At 39.3% G+C, this 25,112-nt stretch overlaps 1 protein-coding gene across 11 annotated transcripts in view; it reads left to right on the forward strand.

Moving 5' to 3' along the window:
• Window positions 1–25,112, forward strand: part of UTRN (utrophin) — a 508,091-nt gene that overhangs the window by 121,057 nt on the left and 361,922 nt on the right. For 9 of the 11 annotated variants that reach the window (XM_089922090.1, XM_089922085.1, XM_089922095.1 and 6 more), the window contains 10 exons: window positions 200–366; window positions 5,374–5,577; window positions 6,485–6,666; window positions 7,638–7,788; window positions 8,958–9,077; window positions 11,224–11,325; window positions 15,009–15,116; window positions 15,397–15,576; window positions 18,084–18,253; window positions 22,785–22,908. In XM_089922090.1, the coding sequence (XP_089778216.1) occupies window positions 200–366; window positions 5,374–5,577; window positions 6,485–6,666; window positions 7,638–7,788; window positions 8,958–9,077; window positions 11,224–11,325; window positions 15,009–15,116; window positions 15,397–15,576; window positions 18,084–18,253; window positions 22,785–22,908 (1,508 nt within the window). The remainder of the gene's footprint in view (window positions 1–199; window positions 367–5,373; window positions 5,578–6,484; window positions 6,667–7,637; window positions 7,789–8,957; window positions 9,078–11,223; window positions 11,326–15,008; window positions 15,117–15,396; window positions 15,577–18,083; window positions 18,254–22,784; window positions 22,909–25,112) is intronic. The other 2 variants (XM_089922091.1, XM_089922086.1) reach the window with 1 other exon arrangement.

Genomic DNA, 25,112 nt, shown 5'->3' on the forward strand with positions numbered 1-25,112 from the left:
ACAAAAAAAAGTAGGTAATCATCTTTACCTTTGGCTCATATATTATATGAAATAGAAATTTACTGAGCTGTGGTATTGCAAAGGTAATATACTAGCATTGTTTATGGGTACTAAGACAGTTATTTTATATCCAACATTGAGCAATTCACATACTTTGGACATCTAATTTAAGCTAGTTCTTATTTTCTTCCACTTTTAGATGTTGCTGTTCAGCTTCCTGACAAGAAATCCATAATTATGTATTTAACATCTTTGTTTGAGGTGCTACCTCAGCAAGTCACTATAGATGCCATCCGTGAAGTAGAGACACTTCCAAGGAAATATAAGAAAGAATGTGAAGAAGGAGAAATTAACATGCAGGTACAGGTAAATTTTTATTAATGTGTTTGACTTGCCATATTTGTTTTCTCTTAGGTACTAGATAAAAACACTTTCAGAGCATTTTTTTTCTTGACTGAGAACGTCTTGGTTTCTCAGCATCATAAGTTCAGTTTATCGGTTGGCATGCTGTCACACATCACATGCATGTAATGGAGAACCATAACTTTACTGATTTTACTTTTTAAGAAGGAAAATATATTATTTCATACAGCAAGGCTAGAGTTAGAGTCTAGGATTGTGATCATGCTTCTGCATAACATGCTTAAGGACCTATGTTTTTCTAGCATCTGGTCATCTTTTAACACTCTTGTCCTGTACTGAAGGTGGTTTTTCTCATGTCAGCTTAGTTCTGTTCTAAGTTCGGTTCTAAGTACTAATTTTTTTTCTTTTTTTGCCATTAAAAAATGGATTTGTACCATTATATTCTCACAAGGGCCATCAAAGTGTAAGCTTTTCCCTTTCTTTTAGGAGGAATAATTTTTTTTTTTTTTTTTTTTGTGGTACGCGGGCCTCTCACTGTTGTGGCCTCTCCCGTTGCGCAGCACAGGCTCCGGACGCGCAGGCTTAGTGGCCATGGCTCACGGGCCTAGCCGCTCGGCAGCATGTGGGGTCTTCCCGGACCGGGGCACGAACCCGTGTCCCCTGCATCGGTAGGCAGACTCTCAACCACTGCGCCACCAGGGAAGCCCTAGGAGGAATAATTGATAATATGTTACTTGGTGAGTTTTTCACTTAAGGGCTGACAGTGGTTTTATTCATCAGGATATAAATGAGGATCCTTTTTTTTCAGGAGATATAAATAAAGTCATGAAATTTTCTTCCTGAATAATTCTGCCTTGAATCAATCCATATTTTACCTTATTCTGTTTTAGTCTAACCAGTTCTCATAATTCATAAAATGAGAGAACCTTAACAGTGGGATGAGAACTTAAAAGGTATTTGGTCTAACATTTATCAACAAAACAATCAAAAGATACACATGGATTTCAAAGTGATAAGAAATACATTTTAGAGAGGCAGAAAGCATGGGCTTTGAAGCTTAAATTTCATCCCTCTTACTTCTTGTTTTGGGTTGGTTACTTACCCTCTCATCCTCAGTTTTATTGCAAAATCTGGGTAAAACCACCCACTTTATAAAGTTAATAAGTTTGAAGTATCTAAAATGATGTTAATAAGCACTCAGCAAGCAGCAGATATTATAATTTTCCCTTCTCATTTTGTTTAGGTATTATCATTCATTTTTATTCAACAAGATTTTTTTTCAAATGTTAGTGATAATGGTCTTGAATTGGCATAGCATTTTTTTTTTCTTCTCCAAGGTTCAAAGGACTTATTATTTCAGGTTTTCTTTGGGTAGTAGGTACCACTTCTTTTATTTTCTCCATTTCAACAAACTATGATTTACAGAAAAAGAAAAAAGCTTAGAGGAAAAGAAGGCAAGAGATGGGGCCAGATTATGAACCAAGGGCTCTTTTTAGTAGTTTTGAGGATCAAGTGATATTGAGGAAAAGCCCTAATGTTTTATCATTGAATGTTTGCTGAGAAGCATTTGTCTCTAGTAGTGTAGTTATTATGCTGCATTAATGACGCATCCTTTTCAGGGCTCAAATAATCTTCAGAGTTTGCCTTTTGGTTTTAGAATCATTTCTTCATTGGATCGGGGTTCCTTTTGTTAGAAAGATGGAATATTCTACTTCTTATAGTGAAGGCTATTCTCTTTTAAAAAGAAGGGAGATTTCATTTGCCTTTCATGGTGTGTAGATAAAATAATCACTTCTGTTTAGGGCTCGGGGTGACATGATAAGAATTGCAGAAGCCATTTGCTGTTTGATTAAGAGCAAGTGTATTGGGACTTGCCTGGTGGCGCAGCGGGTGGGAATCTGCCAGCCAATGCAGGGGATGCGGGTTTGAGCCCTGGTCCGGGAAGATCCCACATGCCGCAGAGCAACTAAGCCCTGTGTGCCACCACTACTGAGCCTGCACTTTGGAGCCCACGAGCCACAACTACTGAGCCCGCATGCCACAACTACTGAAGCCTGTGCGCCTGGGGCCTGTGCTCTGCACCAAGGGAGGCCACCGTAATGAGAAGCCTGCGCACCGCAACTAAAGAAGGCCCGCGTGCAGCAACGAAGACCCAACACAGCCAAAAATAAATAAATAAATACATTTATTAAAAAAAGAAAAGAGCAGGTGTAATAATATTAACCTTTTCATTAATGCTTTCATTAATGCCTTAGAGGTTGAATTAAGTTAATTGGAGAGATGAAACGTGGTCAAGTTGTAATCATCTACTGTTTGACATATCTTGCCATCCTCTACTTTCCTGAGAACACTAATAGCCCGACTTCCTCTCTTGCTGTTTCTGCAAACATGTGCTGTAGAGCATTAGGTGGTCAGCAAATAATTCCTGAATTTCTCTTTAATCTCTCAGTTGAAGGTCTCCTCTTGTATGTGAATGAATACCTTCTGAACACCTGCATTTAGATAATGCCTTCCACTTCCCACCTCATAGATCCTGTCTAAATGACCTTTGGCTGGTCACTAACTTTCCTAGTTCTCAGAATTGCTCATTAGAATATCGAGGTTTGATACTAAATGACCTCCAGGATTATTGTGGCTTTCCAGTTTTGGGGTTTTAGGTCCAGAACTTAACTCGTTTTCCCTTCTCTGTCTTCGGCACCACCCCTCTCCTAATCACCCGTCATTTCACCTGGGGGCTCCCTGATTCATTGTCTTTAACTCCTGCATGTTGTTTACCGGGTCCATTTGGATTCTTCCTCCAGAATATCTTTGGTGTGTGTTTTCTTTCTGTTCCAGCCCTCATACTAATTAAACACCTCATCTCCTCTTGTGGTTTACAAGGCCCAGCCCACCGCCCCAACTCATCTCAGGCCACTGCACGCCAGTCGTGGTGGACTTCTTCCTCTCCTTCCCCAAGATTCTTGTACGTGTGGGTTGCTTTCTGTGAAACGCTCCTCTACCCACTGTTTGCATGGCAAGCTTCCCATCTTTCCTCAATTTCAATGGAACTTTTTCAGAGAAGACTTCCCTGATTAACCTAATTGAAATCCAACCCTACACACACACACACACACACACACACACACACACACACACTCACACACACACTCACTCTGTTTCTTGCTGTCACAGTATTTTTGTAAACTATGTTAAGAATTTTAAATTGTATCTTAAGAGCATTGAGAAAGCAGTGAAAGATTTTAAGCAGGGAAGTCTTATGATGTGGTTACATTTTCCAAACATCATTCTGGCTGCTCTGTGAGAAGTGGGTGGTGGACGTAGCAGTCTGGGGAGCAGCGGGGAAGCAGAGACACTGGTAGCAGGCTGTTGCAGTGCTGAGGACAAACGGTTGTTGTGAAGATGGAAAGGCCTGGATGGATTTGAGATGAATTTTGAAGGTAGGAATTGCTTATACGTACATACTAAATGTGGGTGGTAAAAGCTAGAGACCAAGGCTGGCTCCCTGATATTTAGCTGGAGGGGTCAAGTGCATGGAGGAGGCATTTACTGAAATGGGAAGCTTGAAGAGCTTTGGGGGGAAAAACTAGGGTTTAAATACTGACAATGTTTGATATGCCTATGAGACATTGAAGTGGAGATAAGGAAGTAGGACATAGGAGTTTGGAGTTTGGGGCCAGAAATATAAAGGTAAATGTTTGCAGGATTTAGATGGTTCTTTAAATCCAATGGGAATGGATGAAACCATGCAGGCAGAGTACATAGAAGAAAAAAGGGCCCTGGACTTAATTTTGAGGAGCTTCATTACTTACATGTTGGCAAATGCTGTTGAACTAGGAGGAAAGCCAAGATGGTGTTCTTGAAGCAGGGAAAGGAGAGCTTCAGGAGGGTGGGGACTGGTCAGATGTAGGGAATGCCACTGAAAGCTTAAGGAACATAAGGTGACCGGACCTCCGGGTTTGCTTGGAACAGTTCTGGTTTATGTGTGTTGTTCTAGTACTGTTGATTATCAAAAATGTTCTGTTTTTTTGTTAATTACATGGTCATCCTAAAGATGATGCTAGAAAAGTGGATTTGTCAATGAGAACGTTATTGGTAACACTGGCAAAAGCTTTTCCAGGTGTGTGGTGGGGACCAGTGCCCAATCAGCATGAAAGGGAGTGTTAACAAATGTAGCTGTTAAATACATGAGCATTTCTTATATTGTTCTCTATACGTTTGTGTATGTTTGAGATAGTACATAAAAACTGTGGATGAGAGGTGATAAAGTGGAGACAGGCTGTAGGCAAATTTTAAAGAATTTTTTTGCTCTGGAAGGGAACAAATGAATGAGAGAGGTGGTAGGTTTGGTTTTATGACTCTAAAGTATATAAGAAAATACTCCACTGCCTAGAAGGAGCTTGGAATAACTTGTTCCGCGGGCTCTTCAAAAAAAGACCAGCTAGTAACCTAGAGGGCAGCTGCCTCAAAAAAATATCACCAGTACGACAACCTGTATGTGTGTCTGTCTTTCAGTGTCTAAAATGCAATGCTAAAATGCAATTCAGTAAAAGCAATTTAACTAGGGTCAAAGCAGGATTCTAATCTCTGTCTCTTTAAATGACATCCATCCTTCAAGGCCCAGCAGGTTCCAGATCCTCTATGAAACTTTCCTATTTTAGCCCTTGGCGAATTCAAATAGCATTCCTTGTTGCACCCGTGGAATTTATAACTTTGTTAATAGCCTTTTTATTTTTGTTCAGAAGTGATTCATGTGGGTTATTTGTCTCTTCCCAGCTATATTAGAATGTCCCTGAGTACAGAATCCATGAGTGATGCAGCTTTTGTACTCTTTGCCATCCTAGCGTTTAAAAATGCATTCTATGTCACAGCGTTGCTCACCCAGCTCCTGAGAATCAGGTGGATGCCTAAGACACAGTGGTGCCTACCTTGGTTTCTCCATCCAGTGTGTCTTTGTTGAACACCTTCTGGTCTTCACAGCCTTTGTGAGTTTTCTTGGCTTTGTCTTTATAGAGCTCAGCGCCAGAGGAGGAGCAAGAAGGTCCCCGAGCTGAAACCCCCAGCACTGTCACCGAGGTTGACATGGATCTGGACAGCTATCAGATAGCACTGGAGGAAGTGCTGACCTGGTTGCTTTCTGCCGAGGACACTTTCCAGGAGCAGGATGACATTTCCGATGATGTTGAAGAAGTCAAAGACCAGTTTGCAACCCACGAAGTAAATAATCTCTAGCTGAATGAGCAGGATATATGTGCCATGGTGCCTGTGCCTCAGTCAGGGGCTGAACCCTGATGCTTGTTGTTTACTGAATTCTGCTCCACAGAAAGGTCATGGCATATTTTAAGACTTGTGATATTTAAATAGGGCTTTGTTACAGAATTGGTGTGGGTGATTTAACTGTGCACTGGAATTAGATTGCGGATTTTAATCTTACCGTAATTTGTAGATTCTGTGAAGCCACTGACGAAAAAATCAGTGCCTAGTACAGCTCGTTTCTGAAGTGTACTGTTATAGTTAAAACACAAAGTGGCTAACTAATACACCAAATCTTTAGATTTGAATGTTCCCCAGGAAGTGATTATTTTTATTTATTGTATGATTAAGAAAACTCATATCCACTATTCCTGTGTAATTTTATATATTGAAAATTTCCTACTATTTCAGGGATATATTGCAGTGTAGTGTTGGATTATGTGAAGAATTCTTTTGATTAAGTAGTTTCTTGGTGTTGATATATTAATTGGCAGGTCTGATTTGCTGTTTTGGTTTCACAGTAACAGAAATGGTCATTTTCTTTAAGCAGTTTCTCTTGGGTGAGCATGGTGGTTTATTCGGTGTATCTTCTCATAATTCCATGTTCACGACTAACAGTAGCATAATCAGCATTTACTTAAACTAGCTGGTGTCATCACATGTAACACTGTCCTCTTCGATCTGTTCTTTTTGCTTCAGGCAGCTGCTCATTCCCTGTATTCAGAGCTTAAAAAATTGGATCAAAGTCTTGTTTATTTGCACTCTACATGGTTACTTTTTCTCACAGCATTAATATTTAGACATTAACAATTTATTAAGATGTTTCTTCTTCACTGAGCAGCTCCCAAATCATAATGGTGTACCTTCTCAGGCTTTTATGATGGAGCTGACGGCACACCAGAGCAGTGTGGGCAATGTCCTGCAGGCAGGACACCAGCTGGTAACACAAGGAACTCTGTCAGATGAAGAGGAGTTTGAGATTCAGGAACAAATGACCCTGCTGAATGCCAGATGGGAGGCACTAAGGGTGGCAAGTATGGACAGACAGTCCCGGTGAGTGGAAGCTCAGAAAGAAACCCTATTCCATAGACTGCGTTGCCCAGTTTAGCACAAGGAAAAGTCTGCATGTCTGTGAGAACAAGATAACCAGAGAACTTGCCTTGTAAAATTTTGACTCTTTTCTTCATGTAGTGTTGCTGGAATTTTGTATGATCTTTATGTCCCCTTTGATATGTTAACCAAATGAAAACGTAAAAGTTGCAATACAGAAATTAGCAAAGACATTTAATATGGACTTTGCAGTATTAAAATTGCCTATCCATTAATTCTGATATGAAGACAGGACTATGTTATATTTATCCCCAGTTCTATTTTGTAACTTTTTTTTTAACATCTTTATTGGAGTATAATTGCTTTACAATGGTGTGTTAGTTTCTGCTTTATAACAAAGTGAATCAGTTATACGTATATATATATCCCCATATCTCTTCCCTCTTGGGTCTCCCTCCCACCCTCCCTATCCCACCCCTCTAGGTGGTCACAAAACACTGAGCTGATCTCCCTGTGCTATGTGGCTGCTTCCCACTAGCTAGCTGTTTTACATTTGGTAGTGTATATATGTCCATGCCACTCTCTCGCTTCGTGCCATGCAACATTTTTTTAAGTATTTTGTTCCCCCATGGTTCGTTTTGTTGCGTGTATTGTGTGTTAAGGAGCGAACTGCATTCCATGGCAATTTCCACCTATTTAATAGGCAGGAATTCCTGATTGAAGAAACAATGATTCTGATACAAATAGAGGGTGCTGTTACTTGCATTCTTTGACTGCATTTAATTGACTCCATTTAGGAAGAAAATAATTTTTTTTTTTTTTTTTTGCTGGTTTCTATATTTAAAGACCAAATGCTACTTTTAATGGTTAGACAAGAATGCATTCCCTGCCCCATTTCTTTGCTGCCTGGAGTGTGTATTTGCTGTTGCAAAGGGAAGAAGGGGTGGGAATAATGCTGTGTTCCCCTTGGACAGGCTGCACGATGTGCTCATGGAACTGCAGAGGAAGCAACTACAGCAGCTCTCCGCCTGGTTAACACTCACAGAAGAACGCATTCAGAAAATGGAAACTTGCCCCCTAGATGATGACTTAAAATCCCTACAAAAGCTGCTAGAAGATCATAAAGTAAATCTGGCTCATATTTCTTTTATCCCTTATCAAATATGAAAAAGCAGCACTTAGCATTCTCAGGAGCCGATGGCGTCTATCATTAGTGCAGAGATGGGACACTTCTTCAGTGTGCTCTTTTATTCAGCAGCCTGTAGGGTAGAGTGCATGGGGATGTGACTTTTCTGAGCCAGGGATGAAAGCACAGGTAAAATTTTATGTGGGTATGTGTAGTTTTCTTATGAAAGTACATAGTGTTCATAAGATTCTCAGGGTTTGTTTTTTGTTTTTTTTGGACCTATGAGTGGTTAAGAACCCTAGGGTGTTGCATGAATGCAGTGTGTGGGGAAATAAGGAAACCCTCAGATGGATCTGTACCTAATCCTTTCAGGAAAGCTATTGCTTCTTCTCCTAGGTGAAGATTCAAAATTTGGTGGGAGATTTAATTTGGTCACAGATTTAAGAGATAACTTTTCATAGTCAAGGAAAGGTAGAGTAAAATAGGCTCTCTGTGAACTGAAGGATTTTATTTTTCAATGAAATATCTAGATAACTGATAAATAAAGCTTTAGGGATACATTAAACACAAAAACTCAAGGCCTCTGATGACACTATTGGTAGTGTTTGAATAAATTACCTATATACATATGTGTTGTGACCTGCAATGCTCTTCCCATGGAAGAAGTGGGAAGAGAAATTGTCTGTATACCCCTAATTGCTTTCCTGGGTAACAGAACAGCTTCTGACTATCAAATAGCATTCGACTTATCTGTCACTTTATACCATGTTGCACTAGATAAAATGATATCTGACTATGTGTATTCAAGTTTGGGACTTTATTGACTTAATGATTCTATATTCTTAATTCCTACTATAGGCGCTCAACTTGTTTATGGGACACCTTTTTTCTTTTTCTTTTGGCCAAAACTTGGAATAAAAATAATAAAAGTGATGACATCCCATTTGCAATCTGTTATGACATTGCATTTTCAAACTGCTTTGGTTCATAATGAAATGTAAAGATGTATAATGGGTTTGTTTCATTAGTAGAACACTTAGGCTAGTGATTGGAAATTTAAACACAATGCCTCATTAAATGTCCTTAATTACTATTGACAACTGAGTGGATTTTAAATAGGTAAATGGGAAAGAGCAGACATAATGGTTTATCTTAATTTTTTCTCTAGAGTTTGCAAAATGATCTTGAGGCTGAACAGGTGAAGGTAAATTCCCTAACTCACATGGTGGTGATTGTTGATGAAAACAGTGGCGAGAGTGCTACAGCTATTCTGGAAGATCAATTACAGGTAAGACCCTGTAAAGTAGGATCGTCCCAAGGGACCTGTGGTCTGAGCCCCAGTTGCACATTGCCCCTATTCTTCCTGTTCAGTCTCACTGTTTATTTAGAATCGTAGAACAATCTTCTTTAGGTTGTACTTCCCAGTTGGGATTCCGCAGCATGCGGGTTTACAGGAGAACCTAGGTATCATTCCTTTACTTCAGCCCTTGGGGAATGGTTGGGGCCGCTTGTGGTCCACAGCTGCCTTGGGCATATGGATAAGATGTAGAAGCATAAGAACTGATCTCAACAAGTGGTCCACAGATTTCTTGCTCAGAATCACTTGACGAACTTGTTAAGATGCATATTTCTGGGCTCTACGCAGACCTAAGTCCCTGGGAGTGGGGCCCAGTGAATATGTAAAGAAAATGTAAAGTTTGAGAATTTCAGCCATGTGGGATTTAATATCCCTGTTTCTTTGGTAGATCAATGTGTGAATGTCAACCCCAGTTCTGCGAACCTTGCTTCTTTTTGCTCAGTGACTATAGTGTATCTTTACAAGTCTTTATAAAGAGAGTTTTTGGTTGACAGTTAACCCTTGAAAACTTGGGGTTAGGGGCACTGACCTCTCAAGTGGTTGAAAATCCAAGTATAACTTTTTACTTCCCCAAAACTTAACTACCAATAGCCTATTGTTGACTGGAGGTGTTACTGGTAACAAACAGTCCATTAGGACATATTTGGGTTGGCCAAAAAGTTCGTTCAGTTTTAAGGAAAAATAAAAGACACACTTTTCATTTTCACCAAGAACTTTATTGAACAGCGTATTTATCAACCGAACGAACTTTTCGGCCAACCCAATATTTTGTGTTATATGCATATCTACAGATGTTTTATGCATTCATGAATACCTAACTTTTTCTTAATTTTTTCGATATCCCTAGGTTATGTGCTTTGTCTTTATTTCAAATTGTCACAAATCTCCAAAATTTTTTCCAGTGTATTTATTGAAAACAATCCAAGTATGAGTGGACCCGCAGCTCAAACCCCTGTTGTTCAAGGGTATTTTACTTAAACAATACTTGGATTATCTGATATAGTGTTGCCAGCTGATGATTTTCAGTAACTTTCAGACTATAAATTATCATATGAAATTCTTTTTCTTTTGTATCATTTAAAATTAGCCAGTGGTTTTGAGCCTTTGGTGCAGTAGTATTTAGTTATTATAGTACTCTGAGAGGTAGGCATTTATGTCTTGCCTATTTAATAGTGAGGAAATTCAGAGGTTTAAGTAGGCAATGAGTTTTCATGCTGAGACAACAGACCTGTCTTATGGCTCTGCGTTCTCTACCCTTTGAGCTATGCAAAGCTTACTCTGGTATTAAGTATTGAAATAAGATAATATTAATTAAATAATTATTGCTCCCAAGTAAGTAATGAAGAAATAAAATTTACAATTTGTTAATCATTATTTATAAAGCGGTAATAAAATAATTTTTTGGGAAAGTCATCATGAAGATCGATTTTTTTAAACTAATCAAATTTATTTAGTTAGTTTTGCTAATACTTGTAATATTCTGTTGCTAAGTTTTGTGGAATTTTCTATGGATCATGCAATGTAAACAGGACAAATCAATTAAGTATTTTTTTACAGAAATTCTCTCATTCAAAACATAGTTTTTATAAATTAAATTTTTTTTTCATAATTTTGGTACTACAGATGAAAATTGTCTTGGCATGTAAAAGGTGGTTAAGAAACAATTGACGCACTGAATTTTGTCTTAAAGATAATTATAGCCTGAAGAAAATGGAAGCACAGAAAATAGATGTTTGCTTTATTTCGAAGGTATATGTGAAACTGTCAAATTCTCATATAAAAACCACAATAAAATGGAAAAGAGTGGGAATTTGGGGTCAAAAGTTACAGGATGGAGTTCTAATTGTGCCACTTTCTAGCTACGTAGTGTGAAATAATTAAATTCTATGGAAATTAGTTTTTCTCATCTATAAATTTATAGGATTCATCTGTATTACTTAAAGCAACTTTCATAAAAATATTTTTCATAAATTGCTACTTCGTAATGGAGAACGATGGCTGTCAAGAATTTCTTTAAGGATTGTGTTAATTATCTCTTAAGGCTTTGTTGACAAAGGATGGTTTCTTCCTTTTCTAGAAACTTGGTGAACGTTGGACAGCCGTGTGCCGATGGACTGAAGAACGTTGGAACAGGTTACAGGAAATCAACATTCTGTGGCAGGAATTACTGGAAGAACAGGTATGAAGCTGTTATCCATAATGGGCAAAATAAGTGGTGAAAAGTAAACCCATCATTAATTATGGCATTAGGATAAAGTCTTGTTTATTTTTCTTCAAAAGGAAAATTTATAAATAATTATTTATTATGTTAAAAGTCAGCTTTGTATCCATTTTATCATGCAGTTTATTCATAGAGATTGCATTATATATTAGCTCCATTGTAATAATAATTTGACTTTGTTCATTACTGAGAATATTAGTATTTAGATATGCTACTTTTAGGATTTGCTTGACATGATTTTTACTGCATTTGTGTTGGGTAATGTATTTGAACTTGTATCCATACAGCCTAGCATATGGTTTGTGCTCAGTACATAATGATAAATGAATCCATTCAATACTTTGTGAACTTTAAACCACAAGAATTTTTCGTGATTTTTAATCAGGATAACTACTGAAATTAATAAGAAAATATTATTTAGGAACACCATTGATTGAACACTTAGTTAATTTTTTTTTCACTAAGGATTAACATAGAAAATGAACCTTGTGTGAGCAAAGCTGCCACTTCAAGTTTTCAGTCTGAGTGGTGGCCCTTTGCCCATCTTCATCCTTCCAGAAAAGCAACCGTCAAAACAGAATACAAATAAGCAAGACTTTTCCTCAAAGTGCCAAAGAATTGTGGTGTAGAAAATAAGCAGATACTCTTTTCCCACTTCTCAGTGTCCATTGTGAGTCTTTTAAATGCATTTCATTTCCATCCACAAAAAGCGGCTATATTCTTTTCACGGAATAAAAACAGATGTATGATGTTTTGTGATTTACTAAATATGGTGGCAGAGAGAACATCTTAAAAAGCAGGTTGCAAAATTTGTCCCAGTGAAGTTGTAAGTTACTGCCACCTGCCCCCAAGACCAGAATTGTCCTATTAAGAATCACATAATGGACCTGATTCTGAAATATTTACATTTCGCTTTACAAAGATTTAAATTTACTTAGTCCCTTTTATTCAGGCCAATGAGTCACGTAGAATAATTAAAATTTTACTTCATTAATGATAGTGGGAGACATTGATTGCTAGGGAACCACTGTGTTACTCATCTAAGTAAAATAATTTAAAATTTGGAAAGAATCAAAATTTGGTAATTAAAAGTATTTAAAAATAGAGGGTGGCTGGGATTTTGGCCATTTATTACCGTAGGTTTAAAAATGACCTTTGAATGGCCTTCTGTTAGTGATATGGAAGGAGAAATCGTGTTAAAATGTAGAACTGAAGCCAACACTGGTACTTAATTGATAATTTGCTGTTAAAGAGAATGAGACCAATCAACCGTGTCTGAATTAGAAAATCTTTCAAGGGATTATTGTTCACTCAGTTGCAGAGGCTTTAAGATAGAAATGGGCTCTGAGAATTAGTTCAAAATTTCTGCAGCATAAGCCAAGCGTGGCAAGCAAGGTATTCTGTGATTGACTTTAACTTACCTTTCCAAACTTAACTTTCCCTCAGTCCTTCCATGTACCCAGTGCTCAAATCCTGAATTTCCAGTTTGTAGCCCATTCCTAGACTGTCAAGGCCACGAGAGTAGTGCTGGTTCTTTTTCACTTCTCTATTCCCAATGCATATGGTGCATGATAGGTTGCTTATGGGTTGTGTTGTATTGTTTTCATGGTTTTGGAAGAGCGAACTGGTTTTCTAGCCTCTGTGTTTTTAAGTGTGGCATCTTCCTTGGAATGCCTTTTTACCCATCTCTTTAGTTTTAAGTTCTCCCCACCTGTTACCAACCCTTTCGAGTCCGGCCCCTACAAGGGCCCTCTTGCCCGGTGATGCTCGAGCCAATAGAATGAAACCTAGTTTGGTTCAGAAGCAAAGGAAAGTTTTATTCTTTTTTTTTTTTTTAATTTTATTTATTTTTGGCTGCGTTGGGTCTTCGTTGCTGCATGCAGGCTTTCTCTAGTTGCGGCAAGCGGGGGCTACTCTTTGTTGCAGTGCACAGGCTTCTCATTGCAGTGGCTTCTCTTGTTGTGGGGCACGGGCTCTAGGCATGCGGGCTTCAGTAGTTATGGCACGTGGTCTCCATAGTTGTGGCTCGCGGGCTCTAGAACGCAGGCTCAGTAGTTGTGGCGCACGGGCTTAGCTGCTCCGCGGCATGTGGGGTCTTCCCGGACCAGGGCTCGAACCCGTGTCCCCTGCATTGGCAGGCGGATTCTTAACCACTGCGCCACCAGGGAAGTCCGAAAGTTTTATTCTTCGAGGAAAGAATGGAGAGGAGTGAGCTTGCGCCCTAGAGTCCATGCTCTCCCCAGCAATCATTGGCGGGGCTTCTTTAGGGGGTTCTTCTTGGCGGGGAGGGGGTGGAGTTCTCGCGGGTCTGGTGCAGGTGTGTTGCTCATGGCTCCAGATTACACTGCTGGGCGCAGCGTCTGCACATGGCCTGCTGCCGCCATCTTGGACTGAGGTATCATGCCCGGCACTTCTGCACACCGGCTGCCGAGCTGAGATGTTGGGCATGGTGGGTCTCCTCTGGGAACCAGTCCACCTTATTAGGTGCAAGGACTCTGCACATGGCCGCCTACAGGCAAGTGAAACTAGACTAAGCACAAAAGAGGAGGTTAGAACTTATCACCTAGATTCCGCCTTATTTTTCCCGGTACCCCAGTGGGCTTTGCCAGTGACATATCCATCTAGGACCATGAAGTCACCTATAAACTCCCTCCCCCTCCCCACTGTTTCAGAACTGTAAGCAATCTCTTTGTGGTGTCTGCACTTTCTAACTGGTGGCACAGTTATTTTTGTGCGTATCTTATCACTCTTACTACATTGAGGACAGGATCCATGTTTGTCTTGTATTTTCTAATCTTTCTCCTTTTTTTGATGGAATATAAAGGCAGAGAATAGTTGTTAAATAAACTGATAAATAAAACAACTAGAGAAAGAGTTGATTCCAAACACAGAACCAAGAATTTCCCCCCTCAACTCTAGAAAAAGGTTTCTGTGGTAAATACTACATTTTGGGAAAAATTATCCCAATGCAGCCATTTTTGTTGTTTTTACTCCTCCTTCATGTTATCTCCCTACTTTACTAAATATCTTCTGCCTAAAAGACATGCATCACTGGCCAATGAAGTTTAAAGATCTTTATATTGACTTTGGACTATCCTCAAACTTCGTCCTCTAGTCATAATTGCTGTCAAATCTGGAGCATTAGTGTGGTTGTCCTGCAAGATGCATGAAAAAACCATTGGCTTCGGAGTGTGGGTCTTTGACCTGTCTCTGCAGTTAACAAGCCAAGAGATCTTGGACATATAATTTGGCCTCTCTCTGTTTCTTCCTTAAAATGAGGGGCTGAGACAAGAAAATTTCTGACCTTCCCTCTGCATCTAGAGAGTTATAAAGTGATTCTTTTGGAGACTTGGATAGCTGGATTTAGCCTTTTAGACCCACCTACTTCCCTGAGAATTAGGTTTAGTTATCCAGGAGTGGGGCTAATTTCAGGTCGATCTGTTGCAAATCTGAGAAGGGTAATATCTTAAAAGATGCCTTCCTGGGCCATTTATGCCTCAGGCTTAGGTGTTTGAAGTCCTTCTTATCCCAGGTGTGGATAAGCTTCTAGTAACATAAAAATTGGAGATTCTGGAACTTGATTGAATTGAATTACCAAATGATTCCCTAAATATATTTCTAACTTTTATTATTCTTTGTAGTGCTTGTTGAAAGCATGGTTAACTGAAAAAGGAGAGGCTTTAAATAAAGTCCAGACGAGCAACTTCAAAGACCAAAAGGAACTCAGTGTCAGTGTTCGACGACTGGCTGTAAGTGATGCCATTGTCAGCATTTGTCTTTTAAGCCTGTGATATCTTACTGTTTTATATCAACGGTTAATACAATTTAGTGAATAGACTCTTTACCTAACTCTGGAATGCTGCCATGTAATGATCTAGAACCAGGAGTCTTATCTTTTAGCTTTAGGGAATTAATTGCAGGGCAGGTGAATTTTATAATAAAATATACATGTTTACATTTCCTGACTGGGGAACAGGAAGATAAAGTCCTGTTAAAAGGGAGTCATCTAATAAGTATCTGAAATACTAGATTTTGAAGGAAGACATGGAAATGAAGCGTCAAGCGTTGGATCAACTGAGTGAGATTGGCCAGGATGTGGGTCAGTTACTTGATAATCCTAAGGCATCCAAGAAGATCAACAGTGACTCAGAGGAACTGACTCAGAGATGGGATTCCTTGGTTCAGCGACTAGAAGATTCCTCCAACCAGGTACCTTTTGCTTCGGGTAATGTGTTGTGCCATTAAGTGGAAATTATATGTTCAGGTTTGTTTTAGTTTTTGTGAAATAAAAGTAGTAGCTAAACTAAAAAGTTGGTTTCTTATACCTGGTTTACTATAAAATTGAAAAATTGACATGTGAATATCTTCTTTAGTTTTCTAAAGTAAATTTTAGTAGACCTTCAAAAAACTTATATCCAGTCATTCAACCCTTAGTAACTGATAACACTTAGACATGAATCCATTAAATGATCTTTAAATTTTAAATAATCTTATTAATTTAAAGAATATTTTAACAAATTGAACAAAATTAACACTTTGGTTTGTACATGAATGTTCATAGCAGCATTATTCATAATAGCCAAAAAATGAAACAACTGATAATATCCATCAATAGATGGATGGATAAACAAAATGTGGTATATCCATGCAATTGTTAGGCAATAATAAAATGAAGTACTGATACGTGATACAACATGGATGAACCCTGAAAACACTGTGCTGAGTAAAAGTAGCCAGTCACAAGCTTAATGTGCTATAATTCTATCTATATGAAGTATCCAGAATAGGAAAACCCAGAGAGACAGGGGCCAAGAGGGAGAGAAAGATGGGGAGTGACTGTTTTGGGCACAGGGTTTCTTTTTTTTTTTGTTTTCTGAAGATAATATAATTTATTTAGATATCAATAAAGGAAGGAGATTTAGAGGGCTTCCCTGGTGGCGCGGTGGTTGAGAGTCCGCCTGCCGATGCAGGGGACACGGGTTTGTGCCCCGGTCCGGGGAGATCCCACATACCGCGGAGTGGCTGGGCCTGTGAGCCATGGCTGCTGAACCTGCGCGTCTGGAGCCTGTGCTCCACAACAGGAGAGGCCACAACAGTGAGAGGCCTGCGTACCACAAAAAAGAAAAAAAAAAAGGAAGGAGATTTAGGAACCACACTTATAAAGAACCAAGAAGTAAAAGAAGAAATCAAAAGGACAATTAGAAAATTATTTGAGATTAATAAAAACAAAACCAAAACATACCAAAACTCATGAATTCAGTGAAAGTAGTGTTCAGAATGAAATCGATAGCTTTACATGCCTATGTTAAAATAGTTATATCAACATCCTAAGCTTCTCCATTAAGAACTAGAAAAAAGAGTAAATTAAACCAAGTAGAAGAAAGAGAATAAGAAATATTAGAGTACAAATATCTAACGAAGAGAATGGAAAAACAATTGAGAAATTAAATAAAACCAAAATTTGATTCATTGGAAAAATGAACAAAATTGACAAAACTTTAGCCACACCAACTAAGCACAAAAGAGAGGACTCAAATTTCTCAAATCAGAAACATGAGATGATATCACTACCAACCTTATTGGAATAAAATCATTGTCATCATCACCATCATCTTTTACATATTTTTCCGGAAAGTAGAGGTGCGGAGGATGTTTCCCAAATAATTTTAGGAAATGTGTATTCTCCTATGCCAAAACAAAGATATCACAAACAAAGAAAATTTTGTATAAATCTCTTATGAACACAGATGTGAAAATTCCCAAGTAAATACTAGAAAATCAAATCCAATAACATATAAAAAGAATAATATGTTGTGACCAAGTGGGAGTTATCCCTAGAAGGGAAGATTGAAATATCAATCAATGCATTACACCATATCAATAGAATAAAAGACAAAAACATGTGATCATCTAAATATAAAAAAGGCATTTGACAGAATTCAACACCCTTTTATGATAAAAACACACACCAAACTGGAAATAGATGGGAGCTTTCTCAACCTAATAAAGAGCTTCTACATAAAAACCAAAGACCAACATCACACTCAGTGATGAAAGACTGAATACTTTCTCCCTCACGCAAGGAACAGGACAAAGATGTCCTTGTACTAGAGTTTCTAGACAGGATGATTAGGCATTAAAAAGAAATAAAACTCATGTGAATTGGAAAAAAATAAAACTATCTCTGTACTCACATGATATAACCTTTTATATAGAAAATCCTAAGGAATCCATACACACACACACACACACACACACAACTATTAGACTGATAAACATGCAACAAGCTTGCAGGATACAAGACCAGTATATACATTTGAATATATTGCTGTACGTTATTGATAAGTAGTCGTTCCTGAGGTCTGGAGCAGGGGTGTGCAAACTACAGGTCTTGTGAACTAAATCTAATCAGCTCCTTGTATTTGTGAATAAAGTTTTATTGGAACACAGTCATGCCCATTAATTTATCAGTACATATCGTCTGTGGCTTTTTTCCTGCCACAATAACAGAGTTGAGTAATTGTGACAGAGACTTTAGGGTTTCGTTTTGAAATGATAAAACTATTCTGGAATTAGAAAGTGGGCATGGTTGCACAACTCTGAATATATTAATAACCATTGGACCGTACATTTCCAAGGGGAGAATTTTATGGCATGTGAATTATATCCCAATAAAGCTGTTATAAAACATTAAAACTGGATGATTTTTATTTCAGGTGACTCAGGCTGTCGCAAAGCTAGGAATGTCCCAGATTCCTCAGAAGGATCTTTTGGAGACGGTTCGCCTAAGGGAACAAGTAACTACAAAAAGGTCTAAGCAAGAGCTGCCTCCTCCTCCTCCCCCAAAGAAGAGACAGATCCCTGTGGATCTGGAAACTAAGAAAAGGTGAGAACAGATAGAGGCTATTTTCCAAACCCAATCCCGCACATAATGTAGTTTGTACTCAGAACTCATTTTGTGCTGATCACTAATCATATACAAATTTAGACATAATTATTGTAATGGAAATTCAACTACCGAACCACTCACTACCTCTGAGTCTTCTGAGTATTTCACTTTACACTGCTAAGCATCTAAATCATCTGGATGATTTTATTTATCTTGGGTTCAATTGGGAGAACTGTGTGACAGAACCCTTCTTCCTTTCCCATCGGTTACCTTGGGTGGATATGATTGTCCATGATCCCTCATGTATTCTTTCTTTCTCTATCACAGTTCCTACAGTTTTGCTTTAGATCCATCTCCTTATTCTTTGTGACTCTCCTTCCTCTTCTCACCTTTAAAAAAACGTACTTCAGGGAAGTAATTCATTTTTAGTCTCCTTCCTTTTCCCCCTTCTTTTCTTTTTTCATGTCTTCTTTCTTTGTTAATTCCTTTGTCATATTTATTAATAGATTCTTCGTGTTTTGCTTTAAAATCCACCTTTGGTAAAATATCTTTTCATTTCTGACTCAAAAGAAACTCAGGATCCTTATAGGAGGAATAACCATGGCTGGCGTATAGTGAGCTTTTACTAGTGTCAGATCCTCTGTAGAGCTCTCCTGTGGGCGAGGTACTGTTCCTCACAGGCACTGGAGCAGGTAGTCTCAGAGCAGCCCTTGAGTAGTGCTATCATTCTTGCCCTTTGACAGTAGAATCCCAGTGCTTGGGTAAATGGGCTGTTATTTTTGCCTGAATAAAAATGATATGATTTCCCCAGTTTAGCTTTTGTTAGACAAAGCAGGATTGTAATTTTATCTGATGACCTTCATTTTGATAATAAGGCTGTGTTCCTGCCTCCTAAGAGCATCTCCTTGCAGGAGCACTGGACCGCTGAGTTGCAAGCAGCGGCTGTGTAACTTTTACTTCTGGAGCCAAGGTAGCAGATAAGGGAGATGCTTCTGATGTTGATACCACCATAGACCTTTCATTTCCTGAGTGTTTATATTCTGTCAGTGTATCTGGCAGCGTGTCTCTCCAGTGCTGACTATGTGCATTTGGAAGTTGGGAAGGTTGTAAAAGACGAGGGCGCATAAATAGGTTCTGGTACCAATTCTGACTCACAGGTTTAGTCCTACAAGACTGCTTTCTCTTCCTCCTCCCCTGCCCCAGACCAGAGGCCACTTACAAGCCCAGGTTACCTGTGTTTCTTACCTACTGGCTACAGGTTGGAGGTTTCCACGGCCTCCTCCTTGGACTTGAGACGCTAGTCGCAAATCCAGGTTGTTACCTATATTCTGACCAACTGGTTATAATTCAGAGGTTTCTAACACCACCTCCTCTGGTTCAGTTAATTTGCTAGAGCAGCTTATAGAACTCAGAGAAACATTTTACTTAATAGATTATCTGTTTATTATAAAAGGAATGCCACCCAGGAACAGCCAGACTGAAGAGATGCACAGGGCAAGTCATAGGGAAAGGGTGCGGAGCTCCCATGCCCTCTCCAGGTGTCCCACTCTCTCTGAATATCCATGTGTTCACCAACCCGAAGCTCTCTGAACCCCATCCTTTTGGGTTTTTAGGGAGGCTTCATTACATAGTCATGATTGATTAAATCATTGACCTTTGGTGATTGATTCAACCTCCATCCCCTCTCCTCTCCCCTGAGGTCAGGGGGGTGAGACCGAAAGTTCCAACCCTCTAATCACAGGGTTGGGTCTTCTGACAACCAGCCCACCTTTTTAGGTGGGATCCAAAAGTCATCTCACTAACATAACAAAGGACACCTTTGTTGCTCTCATCACTGGAAATTCCAAGGGTTTGGGGAACACTATGCCAGAAATAGGGACAAAGACCAAATATACATTTCTTACTATAAATCACAATATCACAGTGCATAACTATAAAACCTTAAACACGACCATGTTATATAGGGTGAATTCTGCTGCAAGAAACAGAATACTGTACCCAAAGTGACTTAAACGATGAGGTCATTGATTATCTCACATTACAAGGAGTCCGGAGGTGGGGCAGTTTTAATGGGATGGTGTGGGTCAGCATCCTGGCACCTTGTCTCTGCCCTCCTCAGCATGTTGGCTTTTCCCTTGTTTTCTCATGGTCCCAAGATGCTGCTGTAGCACTGGGCATAACATCCTTGTATAACCTGCTTTATAGGCAGGTAGAGCAGTTTTTCCTTATTTGGAGAAAAACCTTTCCTGGAAGATATCAGCTAACTCCCGCACCCTGGTCTCAGTGGCCAGGACTCAGTCACTTGCCCACACCCTGGGTTCCTGGGAGGTTGAAACTGTCCTGCCTTTTCAGTCTCTATGGTTGTGTTCTGGGGTACTGGGGCAGCAAGGAAGAAGTGTGGGGAGGGAGGTGTCTATTGGGTGGGCAACTAGTTGTGAATTCCACAGTCTTTTATCCATGATTTGATTGATGCAGAAATGCCTTCAGTTCATTGCTGGACAAATGGAGGCTTGAGTACATCCAGTTCATTATAATAGACGGCAGTGAAGTTTCATTATTAGAAATTTTGCCCAAAGTCTGCCCCTCTAAGTCTATTCATGTGTGCTAGTTTTGCATCTTGGAGTGATACAGAGCTACATCACCCCCCTTCAATATGGTACCTCTTCAGAATTTAAGGATAGGTTTCATATTCTAATTTACATTGTCCTAAAGTCTAAGTATTCTTAAGCATCCTAATGTGACATGGTTTCCAGATCCTTTAATGTTTTCAGTCTGATGGAGAAACCACTATTAGCTTGTCTTAAAATGGGCTGTTGTCCGAGCCGATGTGAACCTTGAATAGCTGCTAGCACAGCTTATAATACATGCCTCAGAAATGATGGTTTATTTCCCCTTCTCTTCTGGTGCTGCTAGTGGCTGGTTTTTTTTGTTTGTTTGTTTGTTTTTTCAGTCACCACAGGGACAGTCATTTCCTATAATCTAGATACACTTCTGTTAACATGAGCTGAGATCACTGGGCCTCCAAGGCGTTCACATTGCGCCTTCTCATATTGAGGGCAGAGGTGGAGTAAGTCTCCAAAAGTTCATTTAAAACATATGGTCTTTGGTTTCTGCTCCTCTTCTCTGAAAGATTAAATAGAAACCGGCTCTTAAGATGACAGGAGGCGTGTACCATTGTCTGAGTGATACTGTGACCCCTGGTTATTTACCTAGAGTGTCACAAAATCCCATTCAAAGTACCAGAAAAATTTATCTTGATGCAAAGACAAATATTCATAATTCACTAGAAACACTTTGAGCCAAGTTTCCCAAAAGAATCAGCAAGGACAACCTGTGCTTACCTGAAAGTCTCTGAAAATACCCAGATCTTGCTTTGAGAAACCCTGGGGCAAAGCCCTGGATACGAGGACAGACTCCTCAGCTTGAATCCCAGCTCTACCTTTTGTTAGCTTTGCTGCCTGGAGTAGTTATTTAAAACCTCTGCGAGCTCAATTCCTGCATCATTAGAAAGGATAATAACAGTGTATACTCACAGGGCTGTTGTGAGGCTTCCTTGACTTAATAATGCACATAAACCATTTAGAGAAGGGCCTGGCATATGGCCAGCAACCAGTGACTGTTCCTCTTCTTGTTCCTCCTTACTGTGGTTTTGACCGACTTTCTCAACACCTCTAAAGTCTGTCCCCTTTTCCCCTTTCCACTGTCATTTGGCTTGGCTTCCGATACTACCACAGCCTGTTCTCTGGACTTGCCTCTCTTTATTCTTTCTCCTCAGTGAACACAAAAGGGTAAATATAATCATGTCCGTCCCATGCTTTAAGCCCCTCACTGGCTCTCAGCTGTCTTTTGGGTAAGGTCCAACTCCTTAATCTATCCTGCAGGGCTTTCCAGTCACTGGTCCCTGTGGCTCTCTGCCACACTGTCAATTGTTCCCCCCTGACTAGTGCTTGCTATTCCAGCCACACCTAACTACTTATAGTGGTCAAAGTGTGTTCCTCCCTTTCTTTGTTCTCCTTTTATGCAGAAAACTCCTGGGCACAATGCTGTTGTTCCCCAGGAAGCCATTCCCTCCCCATTGGCTTAGGAGGCATCCTGTGAATTCCTGGGATTGTGTTGGTTTACCTTCATATTAAGAGCCCAGTCCAGTGCCTGGCATATAGGAGACTCAGTAACTACATGTTGAATTAAACAAGGCATTAACTTAGGAATGTCTGTACTTGTTCTTTTCTGCTGTTATCTAACCAAATCTGTTTTTCATGATCTACAAAGGGTTTACGAAAGTATAAGTGGTTTCTTATAATGTTTAAAATTTTTATTTAATTATTTTCTTTATTCATTGACACTACGATTTTGTTCCTGTTTTTCATACTTTTAATTGTAAATGTATGATCTTATTTTGTATGGTTACTGTATTTCTCGGTTGCCTTTATTTTTTATGAGTGCTTAAAAACACATACCTCTTTCTTGAGCCAAGTGAAACAATAGAAGAAAATGACTGACATTTGGTAACATCTGAATTTCAAATCAGGTTTGATGCTATAAGTGCTGAGCTGTTGAACTGGATCTTGAAATCAAAGACTGCCGTTCAGGCCACAGAGATAAAAGAGTATAAGAAGATGCAAGAAACATCAGAAATGAAAAAGAAGTTGAAGGTAAAACATAAAACAAGAATATTGCAGTGAATAAAATATTTCAACAGGATGGATTTGCTTTTGGCATAAAGATGTGATGGGATCCAAAGTCTTCCAAAATGTAGCCGTAAGATACCTTTTAGAATGCTGTAGTACATTTTGTTATTTTTCTGTTTTGTTTTCTTTTTTGCGGTACACGGGCCTCTCACCGTTGTGGCCTCTCCCGTTGCGGAGCACAGGCTCCGGACACGCAGGCCCAGTGGCCATGGCTTACGGGCCTAGCTGCTCTGCGGCATGTGGGATCTTCCTGGACCGGCACATGAACCCGTGTCTCATGCATCGGCAGGCGGACTCTCAACCACTGCGCCACCAGGGAAGCCCGTAGTACATTTTGAATCTATGCAAGCTGGCTGGCATCAGATCCCTGTGTGGAGGAGGAGTTTTGTTTTTGTTTTTTTAATTTGAAGGATAGTTGATATACAATATTTTATTAGTCACAGGTGTACAGCATCGTGATTCAATATTTTTATAGATTATACTCTATTTAAAGTTGTTATAAAATAATGGCTATACTTCCCTCTGCTGTCCAATATATTCTTGTAGCTTAAATCTTTTTTTTTTTTTTTTTTTACATCTTTATTGGAGTATAATTGCTTTACAATGGTGTGTTAGTTTCTGCTTTATAACAAAGTGAATCAGTTATACATATACATATGTTCCCATATCTCTTCCCTCTTGCGTCGCCCTCCCTCCCACCCTCCCTATCCCACCCCTCTAGGTGGTCACAAAGCACCGAGCTGATCTCCCTGTGCTATGCGGCTGCTTCCCACTAGCTATCTATTTTACGTTTGGTAGTGTATATATGTCCACACCACTCTCTTGCTTTGTCACAGCTTACCCTTCCCCCTCGCCATATCCTCAAGTCCATTCTCTAGTAGGTCTGTGTCTATATTGCTGTCTTACCCCTAGGTTCTTCATATCATTTTTTTTTTCTTAAATTCCATATATATGTGTTAGCATACGGTATTTGTCTTTCTCTTTCTGACTTACTTCACTCTATATGACAGACTCTAGGTCCATCCACCTCATTACAAATAGCTCAATTTCCTTTCTTTTGATGGCTGAGTAATATTCCATTGTACATATGTGCCACATCTTTATCCATTCATCCGATGATGGACACTTAGGTCGTTTCCATCTCTGGGCTATTGTAAATAGAGCTGCAATGAACATTTTGGTACATGACTCTTTTTGAATGATGGTTTTCTCAGGGTATATGCCCAGTAGTGGGACTGCTGGGTCATATGGTAGTTCTATTTGTAGTTTTTTAAGGAACCTCCATACTGTTCTCCATAGTGGCTGTACCAATTCACATTCCCACCAGCAGTGCAAGAGTGTTCCCTTTTCTCCACACCCTCTCCAGCATTTATTGTTTCTTGATTTTTTGATGATGGCCATTCTGACTGGTGTGAGATGATATCTCATTGTAGTTTGATTTGAATTTCTCTAATGACTAGTGATGTTGAGCATTCTTTCATGTGTTTGTTGGCAGTCTGTATATCTTCTTTGGAGAAATGTCTATTTAGGTCTTCTGCCCATTTTTGGATTGGGTTGTTTGTTTTTTTGTTATTGAGCTGCATGAACTGCTTATAAATTTTGGAGATTAATCCTTTGTCAGTTCCTTCATTTGCAAATATTTTCTCCCATTCTGAGGGTTGTCTTTTGGTCTTGTTTATGGTTTCCTTTGCTGTCCAAAAGCTTTGAAGTTTCATTAGGTCTCATTTGTTTTCGTTTTTATTTCCATTTCTCTAGGAGGTGGGTCAAAAAGTATCTTGCTGTGATTTATGTCGTAGAGTGTTCTGCCTATGTTTTCCTCTAAGAGTTTGATAGTTTCTGGCCTTACATTTAGGTCTTTAATCCATTTTGAGCTTATTTTTGTGTATGGTGTTAGGGAGTGATCTAATCTCATACTTTTACATGTACCTGTCCAGTTTTCCCAGCACCACTTACTGAAGAGGCTGTCCTTTCTCCATTGTACATTCCTGCCTCCTTTATCAAAGATACGGTGACCATATGTGCATGGGTTTATCTCTGGGCTTTCTATCCTGTTCCATTGATCTATATTTCTGTTTTTGTGCCAGTATCATACTGTCTTGATTACTGTAGCTTTGTAGTATAGTCTGAAGTCAGGGAGCCTGATACCTCCAGCTCCGTTTTTCGTTCTC

This window comes from Delphinapterus leucas, chromosome 12 (assembly GCF_059928025.1).
Source record: "Delphinapterus leucas isolate spDelLeu-1000000601 "Yukka" chromosome 12, BTC_Dleu_Yukka2, whole genome shotgun sequence".
Classification (NCBI taxonomy): Eukaryota; Metazoa; Chordata; class Mammalia; order Artiodactyla; family Monodontidae; genus Delphinapterus; species Delphinapterus leucas.